Source organism: Magnolia sinica, chromosome 6 (genome assembly GCF_029962835.1).
Source record: "Magnolia sinica isolate HGM2019 chromosome 6, MsV1, whole genome shotgun sequence".
NCBI lineage: Eukaryota > Viridiplantae > Streptophyta > Magnoliopsida > Magnoliales > Magnoliaceae > Magnolia > Magnolia sinica.
Genome location: NC_080578.1, coordinates 15,762,403 through 15,773,848, shown reverse-complemented (window position 1 = coordinate 15,773,848; position 11,446 = coordinate 15,762,403). Strand labels below are relative to the sequence as shown.

Here is an 11,446-nt window from a genome sequence, read left to right as displayed (position 1 = left end):
GGATCTCTTTCATTTTTGGGATAATACAATTAAAGGATCTATTAAAATGGATGGACGGTGTGGATGTAAGGAACATACATTACAGTGCGTCCCATAGTTAGCGATCCACCCTTTCCGCGCCTCTATTCCCCTTCACGTTTAATCCGTACGTCGGACGTATAATCCGAGAATATACCCATCAGCCTATTGATTTTATTTTCTAGTGCTATGAAAGCAATCCAGACCATTGAACTGATGGGACCCTCACAGATGGACCCTGTCTCCTGGAATCCTACCGCAGTTGAAAGGTCCCCTCATGCTGCTTTGCCCCTTTTCATTTGAATGCGGAATTTTTCTTTTTTCTTTCTTGGCTGTTAATTTTCAGGCCCTCAATCAATGGGTTAGGATGGCTTTGTCAAGTACTTATCTTTGTTGCGTTCCATCCAATGTGGGGCCCACCATATCAAGGGTCTGACTCACTGAACCATGTGCCTGAACTTGCATCTAAAGAAAACCCAAGGATAATATATACTTTCTAATGAAGGATGGTTTCAGACACCCATCTTCAAGTGTCAAACACAAGAGCATTACACGTGCGATCGGGTCACATGCTCAGTGCGGCTCCTCTGCCCTAGCCCATCCCATCGGGTGAGCAACACATCACGTTGAATGCAGACAACGGCTATCATTTTCCGAACGGTCGATTTCTTCACATGTGTGGTCCGATCATTGACTTCACCCCGTGTCTCGTTTCGATAACTGAATTTATACATGATTCTACCCTATGAACGTCTCAGATCCGACAAACGTGCAATAAATTCTAAGTGTATTGCGTTGACATTTGGCGCGCGTGGAATCAGTATTTCTCTCTGTCGATGCATCTGGAGTTCGTTTTGCCTCTGTCGCGACTAACATCTTACCATGTGTCACCTCCGATTGAGGCCTATATTATTTGCTAATATGATTATCCGAACCGTTAATATTATTTTAGTACCATAAAAGAGTCAATTTTCGATGCTAAGTCTAACGGTTGATTTTTATCACTGAATAAGGTCCATTCAAAATTTTCTTTCTTATTGTTCCGAAAAAAATCTATAAATCAGAGAAAATTTCTATTTTTGGCACTTATAATAAACATTTCCCAAACATGAACAGTTAAGATCATCTAACCACTCATCTTGTAGGCCCCATTGCCAGCGACACACGTGGTAAATGAAACTCGCGACAGATACAAAACGAATTCCGTCCTTACATACATTTCGCCGCAGAATCCCCCAGGCATTTCAGAGAGAGAGAGAGAGAGAGATGGGGAAAGAGCTGAGCGACGATCAGGTGGCATCGATGAAAGAGGCCTTCTCTCTGTTCGACACGGACGGTGATGGGCGCATCGCCCCATCGGAGCTAGGAATCTTGATGCGTTCGTTGGGCGGGAACCCCACCCAGGCCCAGCTGAAGGGAATCGTGGCCCAGGAAAACCTCACATCCCCCTTCGACTTCCCTCGATTCCTTGACCTCATGAAGAAGCATCTCAAACCTGAGCCGTTCGATCGCCAGCTCCGCGACGCTTTTAAGGTCCTCGACAAGGACTCCACCGGCTCCGTCTCCGTCCCCGATCTCCGCCACGTCCTCACCAGCATCGGCGAGAAGCTCGAACCCTCGGAGTTCGACGAGTGGATCCGCGAGGTTGAGGTCGGCCCTGATGGACGGATCAGATACGAGGATTTCATCGCGCGGATGGTCGCCAAGTGAGCTACCCGGTTGGATGCCCTAATCCTCCGTAGATGGTATGCTTTTTGTTGTTCTTCTTTTCTTTATTTCCTTTTTTTTTTTTGGGGTAGGGTTTGATGGATTTTTGGATCCGCTGGTTACTGTTGGATTCAATGGGGAATCGCAGTTTGTTAGGGTTTGTGTTCGTGTTTATATGTGAATGGTATTGTGTTTGGTTTGAATGGTATGCGTCTGATTATTGAGAAATTCGTGGATGCAATGAATCAAATCTTTCGCTTTCTATATGTACTTTGTAATTGTTGGTGAGTGCATCATGGGCAGGTTGTTTGATCTTGGTTGTTGTTAATGAATTCGACAGATCTGGACCTTTGATTGGATTATCGTAAAATGTGATCCCGTTTCTAAATAATTCAATAGCAGGAAATGAAAGAAGGCAAAAATGCAGGATGTTTTCTTATGTTAGGAAAGAAAATCTTGAATGGTGAAATTTGCAAGGAATTACTTTTGGCTTGTTGTAAGAAAAATTTTGGTCACATTTCATCAAACAGGTAATGTGCATGTCATTCCTTATGTGAAACAAGGAAACTGAGCCACTTTCTATGTTCGTGTTTTATCCCCATTGCATCTAAGCATGCATTCAGCTGAATTATATCATGAACTTTAGATCCTCTCATATCCTGCTAATGAATGGTGAGTTTTTGGAGATTCAAATGATGTTCCTTGAGAATGTGTTTCATCTGTTCCCTATATGTCAGATATGGTTAGGGCTGTCAATGGGTACGGGCCCTGTCAAGCACAATCAAAATGCTGAATATGCCTGGCCAGACCGGTTCAAAAACAACCCAGGATCGGTCCATTGACAACTTATCATGATTATCCCTTGAAGGGAGAAGCATGAATTCTGAAAGTGCACAAATGCCTATACACCATTGGAACCTAAGATCGTCCACCTTGTTGAGAGATGTGTCATTCACTTGGATATTTGCCTGGGATGAGATCTTGGTGCTAGATCCTCTTCTTGGCAAACGAATCTGAGGGATTGTGTGTTAATCGAATGGTAGATGAGGATGCACCAGTGCACATTTTGATCCATTGCAAATTATTTTGGTCCCACGTTTTGTATGATTTTGACTCCTCATTGACATTTCTCTAGGATGGTTTTGGAGCTGTTTGATCATCTTGCATGTTGGCTGCGTATGGACTGCGTTTGAAACATTGTTTAAGATTTTACAGTGGCAGAAGTTGTGTTTTAAGAGGGTTAGACTTCAGGTCCATCATCTTTAATTAGCTCCATTCAGATTCAATTCAACGGATTAACCCTTCATATCAAATCTAGGTGTGCTACCTAGTCCACCTTCAACAGGCGGTAATTTGCAGAAATGCTTGGGTTCTCCCAGTCATGGTTGCTGCAAGCTGAACTTTAGTTAAGTAGGAAGTGTAATTTGTAATATGCTAGATTTGTCCATTCTCTCAAATTTAGAGGAACATTATTACTTTATTATTATTTTTTTAATCTTAAAGAACAACATTATTACTTTTTTCCTGCTAGGCTTTATGAGGAATGGGGTAGCGATGTAGGGTGGCTGAGAAAAGAAAAGAATAGGGGAAAAACAGATTTTTGCTCACACCATGCTATTCAAAGGGTTATGGTTTTCCTTCCGCAAGAGAATGCATTCTCCCTAAACTCAATGTTTTTTTTAAATTTTATTTATAATTCAAATCTTATTGCCATATGGCATCTACAACGATGTATGTACAAGTACTCATGTATTCTAAATTTATAAAAGAATCCCAAAATACCACATGTATATTGACCAGAGTTTCTCTCTTATACCTTTCTCCTTTTGTTCTCTCTTATACTTTTTTCTTTTATATCCTAATAAGACCTCCCAAGCTATTAATATATCTTATTAAAGCTCCCCTAACATATTAATATATCCTATTAAAGTTATGAATCTCCCAAATATCAAAGTACTAATGATTTCATGACACCTTTTTTTTTTTTATAAAGGATATGACTTGACACATAAGACTCCTAACTTGAAAAGTATTACCAAAGGCAATAAAGAAGATCTCCTAATTTTGGACTCTTAACAGAATCCCTTTGAATCTTTACTAAATAAATATATCAAAGAATCAAGCTAGAACCACAAAGGATCCCCATCTCTTACCATCCTAAGCACAATGCAACATGTGGTGACCATTGAGCAGGCTGTAGGACCTGCAAATTAGGCTTTTGGGGAACGTCTTCATTGCATGCTTCTTGCAGTTCCTGCTTGCATTAAGTAGTAGGTGCTACTGAACATGAGATGGAGACCGAGGTTCTGAGATATGGCTGATGACTCTCAATTACAGACTTAGGCATTCTTTCTTCTTTTGATAAAGTTATTGGCATCGTTTTTGGTGGAAGGAGATTCCATGTTGTTTGATGGATAAGAATGGGAGTTGATTTTGGAGTTAGTGGCCTTAGGGGCGTGATATTTCAACCAAGATCAGGCAAGTTACTTATGTTAAAAGCATGAAGCAAATAGTCTTGGCCTGTTATTTGCTCAACGGTTTGGTTGGCGACTGCCTCTCCATGACCGACAATGCTTATTCACCCTTTGGGCCATTTATGTAGTTGTTGGGTGGGGATCATTATTGATTGGGCTGTGTTGGCATATGAATGCCATCAATGCGACCCTGTTATGGTTGCAAGGTTGATGTCTATTGGGCAGCTGTTCATTAAGCATTTTCCAATGCTTAAAAAATAAAAATAAACAAATAAAGCATTCGTCAATCTACAATTTAAAAGCAAACCCCAAATGGTCTGGACATGTTCCTGTTAAATTCATATAGTGGGGTATCATTGAATTTTTGTAGGGTTAGGATTCAAATGGTCCATTAAATTGACAACTTTGGGCCATCTGTTTTTTAAACCTGCTCTGCGTTTGGATGCTTCATCCAGCAAAACATTGGCAGCACCTCAGCAGACCATTGAGCTATCTTTTGGTTGGACCCGAAGTTGGTAGGAAATGGGAGGCTTTCCATTTGATGGGAAATCAGCAGTTTGCTCACTCTAAAGAGCATCATCGAAATATTCCACACTACCTACCTCATCTGCTGCTTGGAAGGCTTCTCTGCTTTGAAGAAATTGTCCCAGACTTCCACGAGATCATGGCTGGAATCAGCCTGGAATTGACCACCAGGATCCAAGCTAAGAATTCCACCACCAGACTTGAAGAAAATTTAGCATAGATGTGCAAACCTTCTGTTCACTTGGCAGGCCCAGAAAAGGTCATGTTTTCAAGCTGTTTAGAATCAGATGGGTGTTAGAAAGATCTCTGTGGGAGCTTATTGCAGTCTGGACTTCCAGTCCCTTCTCAGATCATGGAACATGCTCACGGGATCTATCTCTCTACGCTATCATTTGGGGATGGAAGTAAAGGAACACAAGAATTTTTGAAAGCATCCCATTCTTTTGTCTCTTTGGTTCCGGGATGGTAATGCCTCTCAGAATTTTCTTGAATCTCGGCTGATGCCTTGAGAAGTAACTGGGAGTTGATTGATCTCCCCAGTGATGGGGCAGTTTTTTTTTTTTGGGTTTTGTTGATTTCTTGTTCCACTTGTTTCTGCCGTCTGTTCTTTGGTCTGGAGTGATGCCGATATCACCTTTTTCATTTGTAAATGAAATTAAGGCTATGGTTTTGTCTAAAGAGTCTAAAGAGAAGGCTTCATTTAGCCAAGTTCTGAGGGAAGACGGGGAGGGGTTCTCTGGTGCATTCTGTTGTGATCGGTGGTGGGTTTGCATTTCCTTGATGAATTGCATTTCTTTTTTCTTTTTCTTTTTTTTCTTTTCCTTTTTTAAAAAAAAAGTTTCTCAATGAAATTATTCTTTTGCTGATTAAAAGAAAAAGAAGAATAAAAAGGAAGGAAAAACCATCAAAGTTTAATATCCAGGATTTGGGAGGTGGCCTTTCCACTTTCATGCTCTTCTACGATCTTGTTTCCAATTTAATAACCATTTAGAACCCATCACCATCTGCTGCGTTGAAAATCTTTTCTTGGTATCATTGGATGATCTCATGACATGTTTGTTTTACATTAGGTAGGATGTGTCCTAAACTTTTCTGTGTCTTTTTTGTTGTTGTTTTTTTTTTTTTATTTTTTTTATTTTTTTTGCTGTTAAAATCTTGTCTGGATTTGTTCCGTACATTCCACACCGTGCTTACATCCAAGTAGTACAACTGATGTTTTGCAAGCGTCCTGGGAACATTTAGAGGGATTTGGCTTTAATGGCAATAAACCGTTGTATGGTTGCATTCTCCGGTTTCAAACTGTATGGTTTCATCAGACAGGGAAATTACCTTTTTAAAAAATGACACAGGAAAATTAACAAATTCAACTGCCTTTAGCCAAAAATGTTTCTTGTACAGCCAAGGTTTAAAGCATCACTGAAACTTATACATAGTGCTCAATTCAAATGGGCTTTGGCAACAGCTATGTAGGCCCAATACAGTCCGAAACAGGGCTATACAGGGCGACCTGGTTTCCGTGTCGAATCAGACTGTACAACCATAACTTGTTATCAATCCGCATGTCAGCAATGTCAATTTCCATTGCTGAAAATACCAAGTAATGAAGAGAATGCTACATTACAATGACCATCGCCCAGCAAGAAACACCATTGATTACAAATGATCCAAGAGCAACCATGAATGGATAATTACAGCTGTATGATTAATTGCTGGCAAGATAGACTGCAAGAGTCATCAGATGTTCTTACCATCCAATTCTCTTTTCAGGCGCTTGGTTGAATGGGTTTGATCATCATATCAAGGTGAAATTGGTGCTGTTTGCACTCCCTGGTGAACTTCCTATCCATTTTTCCTCAGGCGCCTTTGCTTCAATATGGCAGACCAAAAGAAAGAAAATAAAAGACATAAAAAGAAAGGAGAATAAGAGTTTTTGGTGATTAGTGTCCTCCTTCTGTGTATTTGTAAATAACCTCCTCCCTTTTGCAGTATTTGTAGCAACACCCTTAACTCAGCTTTTCATGGGGAATGGCCTGACGCCGTTCAGTTGCAACCGTTTACATTAGAGGAAAAAAATGGTTTTACCCTTAAATGGTTTCAGGGTGCATTTAACTTACAAAAAGACATTTTTTTGCTTTTTAAGGTTTGATAAAGACATTTTTTTTTTTTTTGCATTTTAAGGTTTGATAGAGACAGTTTTTGCCTCTTTTGAACCAACAAGATTCCAACTGCTCATTAATTAGGACCGTTAAACAATTCCAATAGGGCCATCAGATGATCGAACCGCTCACCCGTTAGGTGCTGGCCACCAATGGATTCAAACTGCTTGTCCAATAGAGGTCACTTGATGAGCTGAATGGCCCATCCAGTTGGAGTCATTGGATGATCTGAACTGCTCATACATTTGGGTCCACCAGATGATCTGAACCATTCATTCATTAAGGTTGGCCAAATGATCCAAACTAATTCATTACGGGCCACCAGATGTACATACATATCATCCATTGGTAGAGCGAACTTTCCTGTATTCTGCCACCCTGAATTTTCATGCTTTATTCAAACCATGCAATGGAATGAATGCCTTAATGCCGTTAAGAGGGCGTTTGTTTTCTTATTTACTATTGGAAATAGAAGTAAATAAATAACTATTAATTTCCGTGTGAAATACATGGCTGCCGAACCATACGAAGTGACCTTTGATTTGACTTGACACTAAATGCCAAGTTCAAAATTTTGTGGTGCACACCATGATATATGTGTATGATCTAAGCCATCCATTCATTTTAACAAGTCATTTTAGGGCATGAGTCCAAAATCGAGGCAAATCCAATGTGCAAGTGGACCACAACACAAGAAACAGGGGATTAAATACCCACCATTAAAAACTTCTTGTGGGCCATAAAAGTTTTGCATCAAGCTAATATTTGTGTTTTCCCTTCATCTGTATCTGTGTAATCATATGGTCAGGTTGGATCATAGATACACATCAGTGTGGGACCCACGAATGGCTTCACATTTCAATGATGGATGTCAATGATATGCAGTGTGGTCCACTTGAGTGTATAACTTGCCTAATTGTTTTGGCACAAACCCTAAAATGATCTGATAAAATACATAGATGGTGTGGATTGATCACATACATCATGGTAAGACCCACAAATTTCACTCCACTTTTTTCAAAAAGTAAATTCCGAAAATCGATATATAATTACCTTTTCTATTTTCCCTCTTCCAAACAAGGGAAATAGGTTATAATAACCTATTTACCACCATCTACTGTGGTGAATAGGAAAACAAATGGGCCCTAATGGAAAATGGATATTTTAGGCTGGGACTATAATGTGGTTTTGCATACTAGGTCATGGCGACTCATCTGCCATACGTGTGGCATGCTTGCAAATGCCAATTTGGATGGTTCTAATTGTAGGCTGCATCGTGGATGGAGGAAAGCGGAAATATCACTCTGCTTAAACGATCAGAACCATCCAATTGGTGGCCATTCAAAATGGGCACGAAATCCAGAGGTAAGCTTTACAAAATAGTTGGTTTTTTTTTTTTTTTTTTCAATGTGATTCGGAATTAGGAGAGATGAAGTGAAGCTTTTGAAATGGCCAATTAAACAATGGTCCAAAAACTAGGCGTGGGCAATGCATTTCTTGTGTACAATCAACTATATAAGTCTCTCTTTAACGTCCCTGAATTTTTTTAGCCTGTAAAACCCTGGATTAATCAGACTAAAAAATTAATTTTTATAATTGATAATCAAACAAATAACTTTTGTTGAATGACAACTGCACAGAAGTGATCGAAGCTGGAAACATAAGTCAGGTACTCGAGGATGATGGTAAGATGGTGGGTGATCCACAGGATGAGTGGCCTTACTTGTATGAAGATGAACTCACTGTGATAAACTGATTTGATGAATCGTTGGTATAACTTTAAGTTTAAGAAATTATTTTTCCTTATTTTAATCATCGATAGTCATGCGTTGTTATGGCTTTGATTTTGCAAAACACTATATGGTGGATGGTATTTGGTACTCATGATTAAACAATGCCTCAATCACACCCAGATCCATAACTCGGCTGGCAGACTGAGTAGTGATGCTTCGTTTCAACACTTGAGGTCTTGGTATCGATCCCTAGTGGGGATGGCCAACATGGAGTGTGTGTACCGACATGGGTGTGTACTAACAAGCTAACCCAAAAAAATAAATAAATAAATAAATAATGCCTCAAACGGGTCAACTTAGTCAAATTTCAGCTAGATGATGTGATTTGAGTATATGATAATTGTGATTAATAGAGTTGGGTGGAATTATGTGACATGTGTGGATGCATGGATGTGAAAATAGAAAGTGAAATTAGAAGACATATAAACTGTCTCCAAGCAAGTGTATCACGGTCAGTTTACATGTACGTGGTATGCGAGTCATGGACTGCAACTCGTGTCCAAGAGTACACACCAATTTTGAGGCGTGGCACTTTCCACCATGGTCCAGGCTGCCATGGACCGCTGTCGAGTTCACCTATGAGGGGCATGTGCATAATCTCACTACATAATCAGGAGAATGCTATACGTTATCCAGCAAAAAAGTGTATAGTGAGATTCATGGGGACAGCACTCATTCACTGAGTAGGCCCACCTCTATTAAGCCACGGTTGAACGTGATCAAGTCATGGTCAGGAAATGGGGGCAGAGAGATTAGATCCAAGCCATCCATGCAGGACCATGAGAAACAAACGAATTTTGACTTTAGTGGAGGTCCACAAAGTCCTATATAGGGCCCACTGCAAAATCTTTCAATCCTCTAATAAATTTCCTCTTTAAACACACTTCAATACGGGCATTGATTTGCCTGCCTGCTCTAATCCGTTCTTTTATAGTTTCTACCGTAGATTATTCTAATACGCCGGCAGGTTATGGCAATCTTACTCGTGCGCTAAGGAATTTTACAAATGGCAAATGTGTCGCTAAAATCTAACCGTCCATGTCGTGGGACCTGCTACAGATATGTTATAACATCCAAATCGGATTGAATTAATTGATAGTAATTACTGATTAGGTATATTCAATCCAATCAGCCAGTTAAAACATCCCATTGTTGTAAATTTTGGTTTTTGAATAATCTAAATTGGGGAGTGATATACTTAGAATTATATGGTGGAATGATCACATGCATTCAAACCGTAAGTTCAAGCTGTGGGGCCAACCCGTGATGTTTATTTGGAATCCAAACCGTCCACGTGGTTTGAACCCTGATAAGCACCATTTGTCTCAAGAATCATCAAGATAAAAAATTCAGGTGGGGCCCACAGTAATTTGACTTTTAGTTTGATCCTTAATCCGGGTGGGCCACACCTAATGAAGCGGTTTCCATGGTGAGCGTCCCCTCCCAAAGTCACCCACTCTTTCATTTGGTGTGGCCGACCTGAGTTATCAATCAGGCTGGATTTTTCCAGCAAGGACTAACATTGACTAATGCATCTAGTGGACGGGTTGGATGGCACTCACACATCACGATGGACCTCAGACAGCTCACATGTACAATTACTTTATTTTATTTTTTGTGCGTGTGTACCAACCGTTACGTTCTGCCCTTTCTCCATTCAATCCGATCGTTACCATTTTTGCTTTTAACCATCCGTCTGAAATCAACTAATAGTAGGGCCCACAAGATGGAAGGTCTAGATCATCTTAGATTCAACACGGTGGGCCCAATCTTGGATGAGCCATGCGATGTACCTCTGGTTGTGTATTTTAATGCAGGACGAAAGCAACATCTTCGGCATCAATGATTAAACCGCCAGCCTAACTCATTGTGCGTTATTGCCATTTCTTAAACGGTGGTAACTAATCTACCGTGCACGTGGCATGCATGTATGTCAGTGCATACCGTCCAAACCGTGGGACCCATCATGGATGAAACATGGATCAAAATCACACTTTCTCTACGAGTTGGGTCACTGGCCATTTTTCTTTTAAATGTCCATTTTATGATCATTGATTGGATGATTAGGAGATCCATCAAGTTCTTTTGTCATATTCTCCATCTACATGGTCCAACCGAGTTGGGATGGATGGTCTGGATTGAGATACATGTATGTACTATTTCACCCAGTCTGTAAATGGTGAAGGAAGCACACAATATATTCTAGCGTAGCTGTAACCACTGAGCATGAGAAAGGTTCCAGTGCTCTCAAAGCACTGTGAGTGGTAGTGCTTCTGGTTGCATCGAGACACTTAGAGGGTTAAACCTATTGATCTAGACCGTTCATTATGTCTAGCGTACATTTTATGGTTGAAGTTAAGAATATCAAACTAATCTAACAAATGTTAACCATTTGATCAATGACCCTAAATATGAACGGTCAAGGTTATTTATATAAATAGGCTGAATTTGATTTTTATATATGTTAGGGACCATTATAGATTGCTGATGGTTATACAGAAACACTTTTGTTAGGCAATAGTAGTAATCCTATCCTTGAATTGGATCATGTGATCAATGTACTTCTGGTATGATAGTTCTTAAAATGATTTTTGATTCATTAAGTGATAATTTAACGTGAGCAGAAAATTATACTATACAATATTTTGTGACGTTTCAAATATAACATCATTGTTCCTATAGAATAGCCTACTTAAATTTGTTAATTTTTAACTAAAGTAATAACATGAATTAGATGATAAGATGGATAGACTAGATGTATCACATCATGGTG

The 11,446-nt window shown here is 39.8% G+C and overlaps 1 protein-coding gene across 1 annotated transcript; it reads left to right on the top strand.

The window, feature by feature from the left end:
* Positions 1-1,248: 1,248 nt before the first annotated feature.
* On the top strand, positions 1,249-1,991 carry LOC131248379 (probable calcium-binding protein CML13). Its single transcript, XM_058248648.1, has one exon. It carries the CDS (start codon positions 1,285-1,287, stop codon positions 1,726-1,728), a length of 444 nt encoding a protein of 147 aa, XP_058104631.1. The 5' UTR covers positions 1,249-1,284; the 3' UTR covers positions 1,729-1,991.
* The last annotated feature ends 9,455 nt before the right edge of the window (positions 1,992-11,446 follow it).